General features: G+C 42.4%; 1 protein-coding gene across 3 annotated transcripts in view; it reads right to left on the bottom strand.

The window, feature by feature from the left end:
- MRTFA (myocardin related transcription factor A) overlaps positions 1-20,687 on the bottom strand; it is a 342,546-nt gene that overhangs the window by 235,338 nt on the left and 86,521 nt on the right. For all 3 annotated transcript variants that reach the window (XR_003942109.1, XM_030202867.1, XM_030202876.1), the window contains exon 3: positions 10,726-10,975. Coding sequence is in view for 2 of the 3 variants with exons in the window: in XM_030202867.1 (XP_030058727.1) it covers positions 10,726-10,975 (250 nt within the window). In the remaining variant the exon portion in view is untranslated. The remainder of the gene's footprint in view (positions 1-10,725; positions 10,976-20,687) is intronic.

The raw sequence follows: 20,687 nt of genomic DNA, 5'->3' as shown, positions 1-20,687 counted from the left end.
TATGTAATTAAATTTGACCACACAGTCCATAAAAGTTTGAGCAAAGTATTGAGGTGGCAGCGTTAGTTCTACTTGCATTATGGTCATGTATCAAATAGATGGTGGTCTTCCTTTCCTCACAGTCAAGATTTTCCCCACACCTTTTGTAGCTTATCCCTCAGTTTTTAATCCATTTTTCCACCTTACTACTTAAGATCCTAAATTCCCAGCCACCAAGATTTTAAATCCATCAGCTATGGAAAACTATTTCAAGGATCCTACTGAAATCTTAGGCATCTGTATGCAGCACCCTCCTTGGCAACCCAGTCAAATAAATTAAGCAAATCTTGTTTGCTATATCCTCCCCCTAGTGAGCCCATGCAACTTCAAAACCTGTAAATCTCCCCACTTGACACATTCCTTTCATAGTATTTCCATCAATTTCTCCATCACATGGCCAATTCTTTTCTGATCAATTTTTCCAACCCTTGCAACGATTGCTGAAATTATTGCAGAGGACTAAGCATTTTACCTACGAACTGCAGTTTTAGAAGCTGGCAAGGATTCTAGCATGGGAGCCATAAATCAAGCCAAATATCAAAAGGTTCATACTATGGGCCACAGTCAAAAATGATTCTGGATAGCATCAGAAACTTTACCACCCTCTACAGTAGCACTATCTTGCCATATGTCCATAATCAAAGTACCCCCCTCTTTTCCTCCAATATTCAGCCTGTGGCAGTCAGCATTTTTAACAGCACTGACTGCCATGGGTAGAATTAGGCCCGGATAGTCAGTCCTATCACCTATCTGGGTACCGGCAATCAATATCTGTTTGACAGTACCTGGAAGTTATCCAGATAACTAATCAGGCAATAATTAGGGCTGCACTGCATGTGCCGCGATGGTTAGTGCTATCCAGTTAAGTGCCACTGAATATTAGTGGTTGGGCCACCCAGAGCAATTTAACCAGGCAGGAACCTTTTCTGCCTGGTTAAATCATTTTGAATATCACGCTTTAGGAAGAGAAGCTTCCTAAGCCTTCCTTTTTGACCCCACAGTCACTGGGATTTTCAGGACATCCAAAACAAACACATACAAGATCAATGTTCATATATCAGGTTTCTAATACATGAAAACCTCTCTTATCAGTCAAGGTGGGGGTGTGGCAAGATTGCGATCAGAAGCTCGTACGCTAAGCGGTTCTGCTGTTCTCTGGAGTTTTCCACTTACATTTTTTTCTTTTCTGATGCCACAAACGAAGAGGAAGGGAACGGCAAAAGGCCAACCGCCAATGGCCAGAACTTTGTCCCCTATCCAGCAAACATTAGACCACTATGCGACGAGATCGTTAACAGCAGGGTCCAGATTGGCGGTGCAGCTTCTAAACCCGCAGTGATTACCAACTTGGAGTCTAAATCTCCCGTGGAAGCTACATTGGAATCCATCTGGAAAGCAATTTAGGACTTAACGGTTGCGGTTACCAAATCGACTCTAATCGTGAGTAAAATGGATAATCTTACTGAATCTCTGGAGAAGGTTAAAAATGAAACGGCAAATCAGGTTATACAGACACAGAGTTCAAAAATATAAAACTTACAATGGACGTTTTGGTAAAAGATAAGCTTGCAACATACCGAAAAACAGAACAAATGGAGAATTATAACAGACGACTAACATTGAGAGTACTGAACTTTCCCAGATCTGCAGGTATGACTCCTCTTGACTTCTTCAAAAAGTATTTACTGGAAATTCTGAAAATTCCTTCATTAGCTATTCCCCCATGTAATAAAATATATTATTTACCACCCTCCACTCAAAAAGGAGGGGAACCTGTAAATTCTGGGAATTTACCTCAAATACAGGGAGTTGAACCCAGGATCCAGCTTTCTTAGAAGATTCACTGACTGAAGTATCCACTAGAGGAACATTAATCGTATCATTTGTATTTGAACAAGACCTAAATTCAGTGATGAGACTGTATTTTAAAAATTCTTCTATACCATTCTGTGGACAAAGAGTATGGATCTATCCAGATGTGGAAAAAGTTACACAAGATAGACTTTTGACTCAGAAGAAACAAGGGCTTTAGGAGCAACTTTTCTGTTAGCATATCCATGCAAATGTTTGGTGCATTTCCTGGGCAATAAGTATGTTTTCTTTGAACCAAACCAATTGCGAATTTTCTTAGATATGAAGAAGCGATCCAGTGGACCGATGGGAACAACTGATATGTCAATAATTAAGTGGGAATATGCGGGTTAGGTCATTTTCCTCTTTTGTATCTTAAGAAATGTGATCTCCTTATTCTTACTTCACCTCCCCCTCCTTGATTTCTATTTTGTGGTCTAAGGAAGAGTGTAGTTGTATAATTTAACTGTGATATCTTTTTCTTTAACATCATTTTTTCTCTGTATTTTATTGCAAGTTTTCTCTACTTGTAAAAAAAGAAAGAAAGAAAGAAAGAAAAGCAACCTCTTTTATGCATATTACAGACATCCTGCAAAGCCAACTGGCTGCAGAATCACCAGGGAAAGTCTTGGAAACTAGTAAGATTATTTCTAGAATTCTGCTACTGCTGTACTCAAAGTGAGGAAGACCTGCTTTTTTTTTTTTTTTCTTCTTCATTCTTCCACAAAGTGCTATCCCTCCCACTATAACCCAGTGCCTTACATCTAAGGCTGTACAACAAATCTTAAATTTATACAGAAGTTGCAAGCAACAACAAGATGCAATTTATACATAATATAAAAGAAAGCAGAAATTTTAACTCATAAGCAGCCATTTAACAAAAGCATTGGCAAAATCCTGCTCTCCTTATTCCAGTTTCTATCATAGGTGTAGTTTAACTGTTTCATTTGGGGGGGCAAAGGATGAGGCGGAGCATATTAGCATATTCATTTGCATATATATATATATATATATATATATATATATATATATATATATATATATATATATATATATATATATATATATATGCAAATGATATGCTAATATGGAGGAAGGAAGGGAAAAAGAGCTGGCTTTTTTGGGGAATAACCATAATGAATACGTATGAGATATCAAGCAGGCTCTTTCTCCCTTCCTTCCTTCCTTCCTTCTTTCCTCCTTACCCAGCACTCCCTCTTCATCTCCAGTAGTATTTCCCCAACCCCTTTCCCATACCATACCAGTGTTGACCTTAGAAATGCATAAGCTCTATATGTAGATCCTTCAAGAGGTAGTGTGTCATGATTTAGGCTCTACACCCTTTCTGATGTTTTGGTGCCACCTCAGTAAGGTCTCCACTGCAAAACGCTATACACAAACTTATGCAAAAACACTCATATCCTTACTAAATCATAACAGAACTAATTCCAAGGACAGGACGAGCTACAACCTTATGCGTGAAAAGGCAGAACTGTAATTACACCAGGCTCTAAAACACCAATACACTACCTCGTGAAAAAAAGCAAAACAAAAAGGGCTGCAAATACAACACGCTAGCAGAATACTGCACCTTAATCACACATGAAAAACACATGACACAACAGACATGACACAAGGAACTAGAAATAAAAAAGTATGAAGGCAAAATACTGAACTGGAAAGTTAACTCAAGAAGTCAGACTCAGCATGCAGCAATACCAGAAAAATTGAAATTTACAGGCAAAATATCACAGATGCACATTTCAAAAAGCTGACATATTTCAATTAATAAATTCTGAATAAAATACTTTTTTCTACCTTTGTTGTCTGATCATTTAGTTTTTCTATTCGCTTTGGTCCCAGTGTCTTCTGTTTTATGCAGTGTCTTCTTTCCAGTAGGCTTCCCTCTGCTCCCCACCCTCCCAGTCCCATCCATCTCCTGCTCCTTCCCTCTGCTCACCTCCTCTCCCAGTCCCATCCATCTCCTGCTCCTTCCCTCTGCTCCTCACCCCTCACAGTCCCATCCATCTCCTGCTCCTTCCCTCTGCTCCCCACCCCTCCCAGTCCCATCCATCTCCTGCTCCTTCCCTCTGCTCCCCACCTCTCCCAGTGCCATCCATCTCCTGCTCCTTCCCTCTGCTCACCTCCTCTCCCAGTCCCATCCATCTCCTGCTCCTTCCCTCTGCTCCCCACCTCTCCCAGTCCCATCCATCTCTTGCTCCTTCCCTCTGCTCCCCACTCCTCCGTCCCATCCATCTTCCCTCTGCTGCCCCCCCCCCCCCCCCGTGAGGTCCAGGATTGTGACTCCGTTTACCCCCTCTCTCCCTCCCTCCCTCTGGCGCAGGCAACAGTCTTCTTCAGCCTGTGTTCCTGGCAGCGGTAGCGACGTACACGCTGCCTTCGGTCTGCCCCGGAAGCCTTCTCTTCAAGTTCCTGTTCCCACCTATGAGGGAACAGGAACTTGAAGAGAAGGCTTCGGGGCAGAGCCGAAGGCAGTGTGTACGTTGCTACCGCTGCCAGGGACACAGAAAAGCTGAAGAAGACTGCTGCCTGCGCCGGAGGGAGGGAGGAAGAGAGGGGGTAGACAGACATGCGGTCGTCTCCGTCCACTTCGCTTCCCTGCCCTTTCTGTCTGCGTCCCGCCTGAAAGGAAATGACATCAGAGGAAGGCGGGATGCAGACAGAGGGGGCAGGGAAGCAAAGTGGACGGAGACGAGCGCGTGGCTGCTTCTTTTTTTTTTTTTACTACTGGCGCCAGTCGTCACGTCGTTTGGGGGGGCATTGTACCCCCTCACCCCCCCCAGTCTACGCCCATGGTTTCTATGCATGTTTAGGTATCTAAGCACCCAGCAACACATTTTCCAACATATGCTCTTAGCAGTTAGATAGAACTATGAGCTATAGACCATCCAACCAGCAACAAATCTGAAATGCTCTTTGACATGTCACTAGGAGGAATCAGCACTGCAGGTCAGATCTTATGGTGCTTCCCATTGAACAGTACAATATTGCACCTAGTACCCAGAAAATATTTCACAGTTAATGTTATGACAATTTTAAGGTGCCTCTTTTTGTGTGCGTTGCTTGCTCAGAATAGATGTACAATGGGAGAAAATTATATATTCCGAAGGACATCACCCTCCAACACATCTAAGGTGAAAATCCAGTCTTGGACAGTAGTTCCCTGCTGAACTTGAGCCTCTTTAGTAGTTTTCAACAAGCACCAAGGTTGGAGGAGCAGGGGGGTGACTACACCAAAAGAATCTGTGCATGACAAAGGTGTCATTTGTAATTAAATTTGACCACACATTTCCATAAAATTTTGAGCAAAATATTGTGCTGGCAATTAGTCCTACTTGCATCATATGAAAATGAAAGTCAAACAAGTTGTAGGCGAAATCTTTTTATCAGACTAACTAAATACACCTGTGAGCAGCTCTCTCTTCTTCAGGTCAAATCCTGCAAGATACCATAACATAATGCAATGCCACCACGTACCACAGGATCCTACAGTCAGCAACATGGGAAAAGAGATTTAGAATAAAGGGCTCACATTCAGGCTCCTTTGAGAATGTAGTATCCAAGACCCAACGCACCCCCCCCCCCCCCCAAAAAAAAAAAAAAAGAAAAATGAAAAAACCAAAAACAAAACACAAAGGGGAATGCTAGCTCAGTGCAAAAAGCAAAAAAAAAAAAAAAAAGAGAGCGCAAGAATAAAACCACAACACACACAGTAGGTCAGTAAATGGGCATTTTTAAAAGGCAGATCACTTCTTAAAGACCTCACAATCAGGGTACTTACAAAATGGGAATGGGACTTGATATACTACCGCCTTTCTATGGTTTTTGCAACTACATTCAAAGCAGTTTACATAGTATATACAGGTATTTATTTGTACCTGGGGCAATGGAGAGTTAAGTGGCTTGCCCAGAGTCACAAAGAGCTGCGGTGGGAATCGAACCCAGTTCCCCAGGATCAAAGTCCACTGCACTAACCACTAGGCTATTCCTCCACACAAGAGCACAACACATTTGAAATTAAGATGATCAAACACTTTAAACACGTAAGGCTACTGGCTTTCTCACCTATATCCACATATATACAAAACACCCTTTGCCAAACTGTAATGGCATATGCAGAGAATTTAAGGACTAGCTGACTACACTATTCAAACCCAATGTAACTGCATAGTTTCTTCACTGTCCTCATATAGGGAGCATAACTTGAAAGTTAGTCACACATGTATTATAGTAGTCCAAAGAAAATATATCACCATACTACAGCTCGTGTAACCCTTAATTCTACAGTACATGGGGAAGGCAATCAATAGATCAATGACTGCCCACCCTGTATATGAGCAACAGGGAATGTGTATTTTCATCATTCACATAAAGAGTTTTCCAGGAGTATGGGGGAAGGACATAAAAAATAAAAAAAAAACATTAGGTTTTATACCAAAATATTATGGGCAGAGACATAGGAGTCAACTTTTCAAAGTGATTAGAGGTGCCAAATTTTTTTTTTTTTTTTTTTAACAGGCAGTGTGTTCTCTCCCCCCAACCCTCCACCTTAAAATCCTGTCTGCTGCAGTCTTCACCTGGGTAGTGGCAGCGCCACTCATAGGCTGCCTGCAACCTGCACCAGGACTTCTTCCCTGAACAGTCCCACCCCTCAGTCCCCCTGTACTGTGCAAATATAAAGAGATGCAAATTTCAAAAACTGACATTTTTATTTATTTTATTTGTTGCATTTGTATCCCACATATTCCCAACTCTTTGCTGGCTCAATGTGGCTTACAATACATCATGAGTAGTGGAAATACATGAGAAAGTATACATTTAGTAATAACAGAAAGATTTTGGGTAGCATGATGATAGAACATGATAGTGTTTTAACAAGCAAGCATAATAAGAAATATATAAGAATTATATAAGAAAATATACATTTAGTAGTAGCAAAAGGATCGTGGGTAGCATGATAATGAAGAAACATGTTAATATTTCAATCACTATACTATAGGTTAACAAATACAAATAAAACAAAAAATGGAAAATATATCATTTTTATTGGACTAAATACATGTTTCAATTAGTTTGCAAAGGCCAAAACCTCTTTCCTCAGGTCAGGACAGTATACTGCTGTTACGGTATTCTGTTCTGACACGAGATAGGAGGGTTTGGTCTCCAAACATTAGTCAAACATGTATTAAAATTAGTCCAATAAAGATATCACCTTACTTCCATTTTCTGTATTTATTAAACACAGCTACCACACTACTTTATCATAAACTAAAAATAAAATTCATTTTTTCCTACCTTTGTGGTCTGGCTGTTTACTGTTTCTAATTGTGCTGGTCCCAGTCTCTTGTTTCTTCTTTCCTCAATCTTAACTCTCCCCCTTTCCATCCAGCGTCTACCCCCTCTCTCTCCCCTTACCTTCCAGCATCTGCCCCCTCTTCCCCCTTTCCATCCAGCATTTGCCCCCTCTTCCCCCTTTCCATCCAGCGTCTACCCCCTCTCCCCCCTTTCCATTCAGCATCTGCCCCCTCTCTTCCCTCATTCCATCCAGTATCTATTTTCTCGATCCATGTGTAGTTTTTCTCCTCTTTTCCCTTTCCCTCATCAGTATGCATCTCCTTCCTTTCTTCACTCCCCTCCATCCTTATGCATCTCCTTCCTCTCTCTCTTCCCTCTCCTACATTCATGTCCACCAGTTTTCCTCTCTCTCCACCCCGCCATCCAAGTTCCTCTCTTTCCTCCCCTCTATCCATGTCCAGCATTTCTCCTCTCTCCCCTCCATGTGCATCTCACTTCCTCTCTTCCCTCCCCTCCATCCATGTCCAGCATTTCTCCTCTCTCCCCTCCCCTCCATCCATATGCATCTCCTTCCTGTCTTCCCTCTCCTCCATCCATGTCCAGCATTTCTCCTGCCCTCCCCTGCATCCATGTCCAGCAACTCTCCTCTCTCACCTGCCCTCACCAGCATCCATATCCAGCAACTCTCCTCTCTCCCATGCTCTCACCCATCCATGTCCAGCAACTCTCCTCTCTCCCCTGCATCCATGTCCAGTAACTCTCCTCTCTCCCCTGCCCTCCTCTCCATCTATTCATGTCCAGCAACTGTCCTCTCTCCCCTGCCCTCTCCCGCATCCATGTCCAGCAACTCTCCTCTCTCCCCTGCCCTCCATGTCTAGCGATTTCTCCTCCCTCCCCTCCCATGTCCAGCGATTTCTCCTCTCTCCCCTCCATGTCCAGTGATGCCCCAAACCCCACCTGCCACCTAAGTTCCAGTTTCAACCCCCCCACCCCCCCCCCCCCCCCCGCTTCTCCCTCAATAGCCCTCCTTGCCTTCCTGCAGCCCAGCCAGTGCTTAAAACTCATTTTACCTGACTGAAGTCGTGACTGCAAAAGAAGCAGAGCAGGCTCACCTTCAGCCTTCCACTTCTCTCTCAGCGTCCCACCCTCATTTCCTGTTTCCGCAAGGGCGGGACATTGAGAGAGAAGGGGAAGGCTGAAGGTGAGCCTGCTCTACTCTGCTTCTTTTGCAGTCACGACGTCAGTCAGGTAAAATGAGTTTTAAGCACTGGCTGGGCATCAGGAAAGCAAGGAGGGCTGTTGAGGGAGAAGAGGACGGGTAGGTCTGGCTGGGGACGTTGGAACTGAAACTTCGGATGACTAATGGCTGGGAAAATATCAGGGGTGCTTTTTTGGTAACTTACTTCCCCATAGTAATTTTTATTTTCAACCCCAATAGTTTTTTTCGTATATACTGTGATATTCTTGGTAATATACTACTGTGGTTTCCATTGTCTTTTGTGGTCCACGACATCCGGTGGTCCTCATCCAGCTATTAGCCAGGTCCAACTTTGCTTAGCCTCAGATATCTGACCAATTCAAGTTTACTCAGAGTAGTGTGGCTGATAGAGGTGGGGATGTATATTTACAGTACCTCATTTATATGTATTTACATCCTTGATGTGAAGTGACAGTGTTTTGTGAATGACTGGTAGCTTGGTCTTCATTGTGTGGGTATAATGACCATTGTGATGTTGGTAAGAATGGGCCGAACGTTTAGAAATTTATACTGTGGTTGATGTAATAGATTAGTGGACGTCATGTGTTTCTGTAGTGACTGGCAAGTGGCTTGCATCATTTAAGTAGGACTGGTTAATTTGACAATGTGTATTGAGGCCAATGTAATGAAATAAAAATCAGGTCTATGTAGTGGTGCTTTTGTGTTTTTCAAATAATGGCAGCTGTTTTGAGTCATTAGATGATACTTATGTACTTATTTTTGACAAAGGGTAAGTCATTTTTGGCATAGTGGTCTCTTGGTCAGATTTGTACTTTTATTTTGGATGGCATTTTGTATTGTTACAGTCTACAACAATTCGGGCTGCTTTACTGTGATGCTTTAGAATACTGTCTGATGAAGCTGTGCACTTCCTTCAACTCAAGTCATGGATTCTTTGGAGGCTGGTTAAGAGATTAACCAATAAACAATGCTTGATTTGTTCACGATTTGACGTGTTTGTTCTCTGATAGTCGCCAATCTCTATGGGCCATGTTGTGATAGTAACCACTGATGGGACAGAAGCTATTAATTTTCTGTGGAAGGAGATAAATGACATCTTTCTAGAGCTGAAATAATTGATTCATGGTGAAGACTGACATGTCAGGGGTTTGAAACTGATTTGGTTAATGAAAGAAATATAGTTGGATGATTTACATCTTGTGAAATGTTTTGGAGCTAGACAAACATTACTATGGTTTTATTTTATTTATATGTTGCATTTGTATCCCACATTTTCCCATCTATTTGCAGGCTCAATGTGGCTTACAATGTTCCTTCATGGCATTCGCCATTCCAGAGTAAAAGATACAATTGGTATTACATAAAGAACATGGATAACAGAATTAAGCAATCAGGTATAGAGAGATAACATTCAGGACATCAGGTAAATAGTGATGCGTTACAGTTTCTATTAAAGATCATTGTGGTATACCTTGTTAAAGAGATAGGTCTTTAGAGATTTACGAAAGTTGATTAGGTCGTAAATTGTTTTCAGGTCAAGTGGCAATGCATTTCACAGCTGCGTGCTCATGCGTGCTTATTTGAACACTGTGGCATGGAAATTTATTTATGTATGATTTTTGTACTATAGGATAAGTAAGTATTTAATTAGACTAACATGTATGTGGAGCTTTTGTATTGTCAAGGAAAGGAAACCATGCATGCTTTTTAATTTTTTTTTTTAATAAAAGCTTCAATGTGTGGACTTTTGTATTATATATCTTTACATTAGCATGATAGTCTACTTAGCCATTTAGCATTCTGTGAAATAAAAGTTAACCATGCCAAACTTTTTAAAATACTGCACTATTCATTTTCTGAGCAGCATGCTGGCAAAGACAGAATATGTATGCAGAACACTCAAAACTCAGATGCACAAAATACTTCTGGGCAATCGCAGGGCTACTCCCCATCAAGAAGTGAAAAAATGCAGTGAAGAGATACAACAGGGTGATGTTTTTAAACCAAAAACACAAAACTGCCAGCTCTAAAGTATCCCCTGAAAACCCAGTTTTAAAATAATCATAATAGAAAATAGTTTGGGTGAAGGGGGGGGGGGGGGGAATTGTAATATGAAAGATATGATTGAGGAATGGATGGCTCAGAGGTCTGGCACAGCTACACAATGTCTTTAATCTCAGGTCACTGGCATATGTTTGACTCAAGTCAATAGTGGCCCAAAGTCCTCACCCTCTAAAACACAGAACCCAATTACCATGGAGTTGTAGGCAAAGTAGTGAGGAATGTGAATGAGCTCTTACCATTCTTCCTCTCGCTCAGAGGGGGCATGTTGGGATTCAGGGGCAGATTCAGGCACATGTCTGGTTGCAGTGAGAGCTCTTGCAACTCGTTGGTCACGGCTTCGCTCTGGGGGCTTGGCGCAGACAGTGCTGTTAAAGCTGTCTCATCCTCGTTCTCACCAGCTCCATATCCGTCCAGTCCATTACCAGTGCCAGACGGGGGTGGGCACAGCAGAATGGAGAAATCCACTTTGGCTTTAACGCTGGCAACCTGAGAGAGCGAGACAGAATGAATGTTAACATTCTGGAGGACATCAGAAGAAGGGTTTCAGTTCCCAGCACAGCACTATCCTTTTGCACATGGGATTGTCCAGTCTCTAAATTAGAATATTATGGATTAAATCCCGCAAATAGGTCCTTTGTACCAAGTATGGACATTGTGGGGGCAGTACTAAGGGCAAGGTGTTGTAAGCAGATAATGTTGAGATTCTGTTTATACTGTAGTTTCTAGTAACCCCAACAGTTTTGTAACTGGGATGTTAATTCCAGCATTCTTGCAAAATCCAGTATGACTTGTCATATTTTTCCCATTGATTTATAATCCTTTGTAACATTTACCATTTTTTTTGTCCCTCAACCCAAAAAGCAGAGTTTAACACAAGAAATATGGACTCACACAAACCCTTAGCGCACACACAACTGTTAGGCTTCAAAGAAGAAAAAAAACCTGAGGTACAGTGTGCAAAGACAGCAGCATGGAGGATCCCCACACACAGGCATCGTTCATGTTCAAAAACTCAACCAGCTATACCAGCTTTTATGCACTTTTTATAACTCCAGCTCCATCAGATAACATAATTCATAAGTGAGGACTAAATATCCAGCTTATCCTTTGGGGAACACTAGATTGATAAATGGATAATGCCCCCCTACCCATCAACCAACAGTGGAGACTTTCCAACTGTTGAAGTACCCTACCCATGAGTAATTGATACCTTATCCCAGTGGTTCCCAAACCTCATCCTGGAGGCACCCCCAGCCAGTCAGGTCTTCATGATATCCACAACGTTAGTATAAAACGGGCTCTAGCAACTTTGGGTGATTGTGCATTGCAGCATCAAGATTTTTTATTTTTTATTTATAACCATTTAAATTTTTACAAGCGATAAAACAACTTGCTGGAAATACAGGAAATGTAGGAATTATTTCAGTCAGGTAATTCTATTCTCATCCTTAGACCACTAAATAGGGAGAGTGAAACAAGATAAGGAGATCAGTTAAACAGTAAACAGAAAAAAAACCCCGTGGTATTAACCTGATTATCCCCAGATATTACTCGTCTAATCCATTATTCCACATTGATCATTTGGTTGGCTTCTTCAAGGCCAATACAGTGTATTAGTCAAATCATTTCATTGAAAACACACATTGTCCAATATTAGTTAGAAATAAATACATCTGATTACATTCTCTCTCTTTTAAAAACCAGAAGTTATTTAACAATACATATACTTAAGTCTCTAATTCAAATCCCACTGATTAAAGTAATCCCAGTTTTCATAGCCGTCACTCCTTTTAAAGTAATAATTTGAGGAAATATTTCTAAGGAAAACTTTAGGAGTCATACCCGGAAATCTGGGAAAAACAGTAATCTCGATATTAATCATCTATAATAATAATCATTTTATTATTCAAAATTTCTGGTCTATTATCATTTTCAAAATCATAACCACTTCTTGCTCATGTAGAATCATTTGTTATATCAATTTTTTACTCAACTGAATTGTCCATGTAACTCTCTAATAAAATTATATCTGAAACAAAATTATTTACTGCCAGATGGTATTCAATGTAACCTCTACGGGAGCCAAAAACTCCAAGTTGATTTCTCATAGGTGTTTAGGAGTGGTTCCGCCTATTCGGGTTCTGCTGTAAACATCCTCCGTTTCAGCATATACCTCTAACTCACTCCTCTGGACATGGTGGTTGAATAATTCGGGAGCGATGGAGTTGTTTTTTCCAGGTCCAAGAGCGTCGACGCTCCTTCGCCGGCGCTAATCAAAGGACTCGCCAACCCTTTCATCTGTGGGCAGTTCATAGCGCAGCGGTCCCGCACTTGCTGCTCAGGGGATAAAACGCTGACCATTGGCGGCTGACCGCCGGTTGGCCCCTTCCTCTCAGTTAAGGTGACTGCAATTGCAGAGAGGAAATTTACGTAAAGACGACGAAACTTCAGAGGGCAGCTGGGCCATTGGGCATACGAACTTCAGGTCACCATCTTACCACTCTCCCAGTTTGGGACACTCTTTGTCTGGTTTCTCCTCAGAGGCCTGTCTGATATGGGTAACCCTTCAGCATAGCCCTCTAAGTCACTGAAACACACCAGCCCCTCCACCACTACAAGGTGGTGTCCCTTCGGAGGGGCGCAGCCTCAAGATTAATAGTCTTCTTTGGACTGCACCTGGAATCTTGGAAGTGTGGAAGTATATTAATTTACTCATTTGACTGATTTTATTCATACAGTGCCATAGTTATGCCTGGACAATGAATTATTATACTACTCAAGGAGACCTGCTTTTTACAGCAAGGTGAATAGTCCAAACCTAATCAGTTTGTAATTATACCTAATCAATCTAATACAAGAAACAGCTGCTTACCAGGGGGACTAACGTCCATCTGGTACTGACACAACGGAATTTATGCTTAAGTTGGATTATTACTGGAAAGCAACAGCACCAGTGTCTCTCAACAAAAACTGTGTGGTTGTAGTACCAAGGATTATGTCTCAAGATGGAAACACCACAGTAGAAGACTTAAAAATGGACTAGTAGATTGATTAGGCATAATTACAAACTGATTAGGTGTGGACCTGTGTTCACATTGCAAATAACGACATGGTTAGAAAGGAATGTTTGTACAAACAAGGTGTTACATACTATCTTATTAAACTCATATTTATGAAAACTTGGTGCAAAGTGAGGTACCGTTATATTAACAATTTGGACAATGTATTGCCATGTGATTTATGGAACATCATTTGAAGACTTAATAAACCACACTTTCATATTCTGATGTGGTTTATGGACATCACTGTATGTTAGGAGCAAGTCATAATTTCAAGTAGTAGGGTGCGGGGGGTTATATGTTTCTAATGAAGCTTTGTGCTTAATGTGTATTTGAAGAAGGGTAAAAGGGTATGGAACAAGTATACAGACAGCACTTTAATGATGTTATTGTGGTTATGAGATTTTAATATATTTTGTAATACATTGGACCTCCAGCCTGGTCTGTTTGACAGGTCCAGGCTTTTTTTTTTTTTTTTTTGACAGCCTGGACCTGTCAAACAACTTCTGCAGGTGAAATCAACATTGGTGCCAAACAAAATAGTTGAACCTATATTAAAAACATTACTGACCATCGTTCATATTGGACAGAAGGAAGTTTCCGAAACATATGCCTTGGAAGAATTTTTCTGCACAATACAGTCTATGGTACAGCTTGATGCGCCACCATGGGCTGAGGATGGGGCTTTTACTGCCTCAGAATTGTAATGGAGCTTCTTATGTGCAGATGATGGTACTGAAATGTTTTCTAACTTCTGTGTCATGCGCTTTGGGAGTGGCACTTTTGCACTAAAATGATAGCTTTTTGCAATCACCTTTGAGCCATGTGGTTTAGAAGGTTCCTTACATAAATATTGCCATACTAGAACAGACCAAAGGTCCATCAAGCCTAGAATCCTGTTTCCAAAAGTGGCCAACCCAGGTAACAAGTACCTGGCAAGATCCCAAAACAGTATAATACATTTTATGCTGCTTATCCTAGAAATAAGCAGTGGATTTTCCCCAAGTCCCATTTTAATAATGGCCTATGGACTTTTAGGAAGCTATCCAAATCTTTTTTAAACCACGCTAACTGCTTTTACTACATTCTCTGGCAACGAATTCCAGAGTTTAATTACACATTGAGTGAAGAAATATTTTCTCCAATTCGTTTTTTTTTTTTTAATTCTTTATTTATAAGTTTTTAAACATCAATCACAAGCATTACATCTTGTTAAGAAAAACAGAAAAGAAAATCAAACTAAAGTATCATCGTCAAAAAGGAGTAAAACAATTCAAATTCTTTCTTAGACCACAAAAATTGAAAATCAGGGGAAAGGTAAACATAAGAGGAGTTTAAATGTAAAGTAAATTTATGAGTATATGGCCTGGATCACATCGCATATATATGTACTGTGAATTACATGATCTAAACTTAACACTGGGTCTATTTGTTCACTTTCTTCAACTCTATAAAGGATCTCAAATGTTCTGGTTCTAGAAAGAGGTACTTATTATCAAGGTATCGTATTTGACATTTACAAGGATATGCCAATAAAAAATTGGCTCCTAAAGCTTTAACTTCGTCTCTCATTGCCAAGAAGGCTCGTAGTCTTTCCTGAGTAACCTTCACAACATCTGGGAATATCCAGAGTTTTTCACCATAGAATGGTTTAGCAACATTTCTAAAGTACAATTTTTAATCATATTTAAATCTTGTTCGAAAACCAATGAGACAAGGAGAGTTCGCCTTTCGAAAATCCCATCATTAGAATGTTCCAAAAATGCTGATAAATCCTGTAGACTGACATTCCCATCTTCTCTCCTTTTAGGAATTGGTAAGTAAAATATTTTAATTTATAGGAGGTATTAAATTTGATGAGACAGATATGTTTAAAAAATATTTGATTGAAAACCTATCTATATCGTTTATTTCTGATGATCGAGGAAAATTAAGAATCCGGAGGTTCAAACGCCTGTTATAGTTCTCAAAATTCTCTATTTTCCGATGAGTTATTATTCTATCCTTAATTAATAAATCCGTTTTAGTAGTCAAAGCAGATATTTCTTGTTGAACCTGTGTTTTATTTTGCACAGTTTCTTGTTTCAACGTTTCAAACGCAGTTGTTAATAAATCCAGTTTACTCACGATTAGCGAAGTCTCCTGAGCAGCTTGAGTGACTGTAGAAGTTAAAGTTTGAATCGCGGCCCAAATAGATTCCACTGTAGGCGCCATTGGAAAAACATTTTGCCCTTTGTTGTTACCTCCCACGGTCTTGGGGATGTCGCCGTCGAACGAAGAGTCTGGAGCTATGGATACTGAGAGCTCCTGGACCTCCGAACACTCCCATGCAACAGCGGGACATGGCGGTGGATTCACATCCAGTGAGGACAAAGTTGTTTCCAGTCCCTGTGGGTTGGGTGCTCCTTCACCCTCCCCCACAACGGGTAAGCTCAAGCCGGTCAATCGCATATCGGTCAAGCGTTGTCTGTACTTGCGTTGTACCTAAAGCTGTCAGCAGTAAGCTTTTCACAACGCCCTTTCTTTTGGTATGAGGCATAGTCAAGAAATAGGAACAATTCTTCAAAGAATAAATGAAAGGATTCAGACACGCTCCGACTACCATCAAGCCTGGTCTGCCATCTTGACATGCCCCCAGTCCCCTCTCCAATTTGTTTTAAATGTACTACTTTGTAGCTTCGTTGTGTGCCCCCTAGTCATAGTATTTTTGGAAAGAGTAAACAAGCGATTCACGTCTACCCGCTCCACTCGACTTATTTTATAGACCTCTAGCAAATCTCCCCTCAGCCATCTTTTCTCAAATCTGAAGAGCCCTAGTAGCTTTAGCCTTTCCTCATAGGGAAATCATCCCATCCCTTTATCATTTTCATCACCCTTCTCTAAACCTTTTCTAATTCCACTATATCTTTTTTGAGATGCAGTGACCAGAACTGCACACAATATTTGAGGTGCGGTCGCACCATGAAGCAATACAAAGGCATTATAACGTCCTCATTTTTGTTTTCCATTCCTTTCCTAAGCTCTGTGAGAGCAGAGAAGACAATGATTTTCGGTCAAGTCGTCTCAGCCAAGACTGGCACCCTCTTCAAAGAGTTATGGTGCTACTCTTTTGTGACAGGGTTTTTTAAGCCACTGTGTAGGGGGGCAGTGGCAGCAACAAGGGAAGAGGACCTGATGCACTGCATTTTTAATAGCCTACTACTACTTAACATTTCTAAAGCGCTACTAGGGTTACGCAGCGCTGTACAGTTTAACATAGAAGGACAGTCCCTGCTCAAGGAGCTTACAATCTAAAGGCTTCTCCTCCATCTCATATCAGTTACAGAATCAGATGATTCTCCAGACTCAAGGGCATAACACTCCTCCTGGTGATGAGCTGAACCCCAGCAAATGACAGAGCTAGTGGATGTCATTGTTGGTTATTTTTCTCCCACTTGTTGATCATACTCTGAAGTCCAACGTTTAAGCTAAGAATCCAAAACTTAAGAATTTTAAAAAAGGGCAATGTGTAAAATCAGTTACTACTACTACTACTTAGCATTTCTATAGCGCTGCCAGGGTTACGCAGCGCTGTACAAGTTTAAACACGGGGAGGGACAGTCCCTGCTCAGGAGAGCTTACAATCTAACGGTAACAGACTACGTAGTCAGTGTAGGTAACAGGAATGGGGAAGGTGTTAGGCGCCAAAAGCAAGGGAGAAGAGATGGGCCTTGAGTAAGGACTTGAAGATGGGCAGGGAGGGCGCATGGCGTATGGGCTCGGGAAGTCTGTTCCAGGCATAAGGTGATGCGAGGCAGAAGGGGCGGAGTCTGGAGTTAGCGGTGGTGGAGAAGGGTACAGATAGGAGTGATTTGTCCTGAGAGCGGAGGTTACGGGTGGGAACATACGGGGAGAGGAGGGTAGAGAGGTAATGGGGGGCAGCAGATTGAGTGCACTTGAAGGTCAATAGGAGAAGCTTGAACTGTATACGGTAGTGGATTGGGAGCCAGTGAAGCGACTTGAGGAGGGGGGTGATATGAGAGTATCGGTTCACGCGGTAGATAAGACGTGCGGCGGAATTTTGGACAGATTGAAGGGGGGATAGGTGGCTAAGCGGGAGGCCAGCGAAAAGGTTGCAATAGTCAAGACGAGAGGTAACGAGCGAGTGGACGAGGGTTCGGGTGGTCTGTTCAGAGAGGAATGGGCGAATTTTGCTAATATTATAGAGGAAGAAGCGACAGGTCTTAGCTGTCTGTTGGATATGGGCAGAGAAGGAGAGGGAGGAATCGAAGATGACTCCGAGATTGCGTGCTGAAGAGACGGGGAGGATGAGGGTGTTGTCAACAGAGACGGAAAGTGGGGGAAGAGGAGAAGAGGGTTTGGGTGGAAAGATAAGGAGCTCAGTCTTTGCCATGTTCAGTTTCAGATGCCGGTTGGACATCCAGGCAGCGATGTCGGAAAGGCAGGCTGAAACTTTGGCCTGGGTTTCAACTGTGATGTCGGGAGTGGAGAGGTAAAGCTGGGTGTCATCGGCATAGAGATGGTACTGGAAACCATGAGATGAGATCAACGAGCCTAGGGAAGAGGTGTATATCGAGAAGAGAAGTGGTCCAAGGACAGATCCTTGGGGAACCCCAACAGAGAGCGGGACGGGGGTGGAAGAGGAGCCATTAGAAGATACTCTGAAGGTGCGTTGGGAAAGATACGAGGAGAACCAGGAGAGGACGGAGCCCTGGAACCCAAATGAGGACAGTGTGTCAAGAAGTAAATTATGATTGACGGTGTCAAAGGCGGCGGATAGGTCGAGGAGGATGAGGATGGAGTAATGGCCTTTGGATTTGGCGAGGAACAGGTCATTGCAGACTTTAGAGAGTGCTGTTTCTGTCGAGTGTAGTGGGCGAAAGCCAGATTGAAGCGGGTCGAGGACAGCCTGAGAGGAGAGGAAGTCAAAGCAACGGCTGTGGACAGCACGTTCAAGTAATTTGGAGAGGAAGGGTAGAAGAGAGATGGGGCGGTAGTTGGAGGGACAGGTGGGGTCAAGTGATGGTTTTTTGAGAAGTGGTGTGACTACTGCGTGCTTGAAGGTGTCAGGGACAGTAGCAGTGGAGAGAGAGAGGTTGAGGATGTGACAGATTGAGGGGTTAACTGTAGGAGAGATGTTGGTAAGCAGATTGGTGGGAATGGGATCCGAGGAACAGGTGCTGCACTTGGAGGAAGAAAGAAGGCGAGCAGTTTCCTCTTCGGTGATCTCAGGGAAGGAGGAAAAGGAGGCCGGGTTAGGTTGGTTGAGGGAGTGGGTTAAGAAGTCACAGGGAGGAGAAGGCTTGGAAGTGAATTCAAGGTTGATCTTCTGCACTTTATCGCGGAAGTGGTCAGCTAGTGATTGAGGAGAGAGTGAGGGAGGGGTGGGAGCGGAGGGTACTTTAAAGTAGGGAGTTGAGGGTGGCAAAGAGGCGATGAGGGTTGGAGCCAAGAGAATTGGTTAATTGAGAATAATATTCCTGTTTGGCAAGGAATAGGGAGGATTGGAAGGAGGATAGCATGAATTTGTAATGGGTGAAGTCTGATAGGGTGCGAGATTTCCTCCAGAGTCGTTCAGCAGATCGGGTGCAGGAGCGAAGGTAACGGATGCAGGGGGTTAACCAGGGCTGAGGATTAGTGCGCTTAGTGCAGTTAGACAGATTAAGTGACATACACAGTAGATAAAGCTTTCCAGTTTCCTGGTTTGCATATTTTACCCTTTTAATCATCAAAATATTAAGATGAAGTTATGAGATAAAGTTACAATGCACTTTTTTTCAGTACACTTTATATGTTGTAAAAACAGCCATGGATTTTGTAAAGTCAACATTTCAAATTTTTTGCCACACAAAATCAAAGAAAATTAACAATTTTGGTTCACTTATGTATTTAGGAATGGAAAAAAAGTTGCACCATCTATAAAGGCAATCTGTTTCTGGTATGAACTCATCTTTGAAAAAAAATGTATTTAATGGATTTCAGAACTCACCTTTTCAATTGTTGCCATACTCCCAAGAACCCTGCTATGCAGACCATTACCCCTAACCCTTGTTATTGGGGGAAGGATTAAGGAAGAAGGGAAGAGTGGAATAATGGCATATATCACATTCTCCTGCTCATCCCCTCCCCATTTACTATTGATTCTTCTATGTTCTTCTTCTTTCTCACCCTCCTCCCTTCACCTCACAGGTTCTCATCTTTTGCTGGCAGAAAGCAGACATCCTGTCAGCACTGCAGCATTTGAGGAACCTCAGCCCTTGTTGTATTTGCCCCCCCTCCCCCCCCCCCAAAAAAAAAAAAAGTAAACCTTGCTCAGAGCCAAACTGCCCATATGCAGGGTGTCTGTGTCACACTGGAAACATGTACTCTGAGCCAGAGCCAGTCACAGTCTGGTGACCCTCTATTCTTGGGGGGAAAGGAGAAGGGGGGATATGAGAGAATTCAATGAAGTTATGGGGTGGTGATATTTTCCCAGAAAAAAAAAAAACTCAAGGACATACAGCTGTAAGCTGAAGCTGCGAGAGGGCAGTGCAGAGGAATCTGGGAAAACAAAATTGTTAATACTAAGAGGGTGGTAAACCCATGGAACAGCCTAAACAGAAGTACTAGAAATCAAAGCATTACAAAATGTAAACATGCTTGGGACAGATACAGAAGGCAGTAGCAGGAACATGGTTAGAAGGCTGCTGCATTACAAACAAACAACCCCTCATTCCCTTTAAGAGCAAAGGCAGGGGTGTGGTGATGCAGAGCTGGCATTAGGGTTAAGAAGGGAGAAGAGTTACCAAGCCTTCAAGAGATGGTCTCCAAACCAGCCAAGCAGTCTTCTCCAGGAGGATGATGGGGAAAAAAGAGAGAGGCAGGCACTGTCGGTTGCTTGTCACCCAACTTTTCAGCCACTTTTCTGTGCACCGTTCGCTGCAGCCTACCCTCGGGGGCGGGGAGGCAGCGGAGACTAGAAAACAACCTAGCAGCATTGGAGCCTTACTGGTCAGCTGTCCTCCCTCTTCCCCCCCCCCTCCACCCAGGCATTTCAGCACATGCGCAGGAGAGCTGTGCTCAACATATAAGTCTTAAGCACATGCACAGGGCACCATTCGCCTAACTTGCTCCCTCATGATCAAAGCTAATAGCGCACA

Source organism: Microcaecilia unicolor, chromosome 1 (assembly GCF_901765095.1).
Source record: "Microcaecilia unicolor chromosome 1, aMicUni1.1, whole genome shotgun sequence".
In the NCBI taxonomy this organism is placed as follows: domain Eukaryota; kingdom Metazoa; phylum Chordata; class Amphibia; order Gymnophiona; family Siphonopidae; genus Microcaecilia; species Microcaecilia unicolor.
The sequence above is the reverse complement of the archived record's forward strand: the minus strand, read 5'-3'. Positions and strand labels throughout refer to the sequence as shown.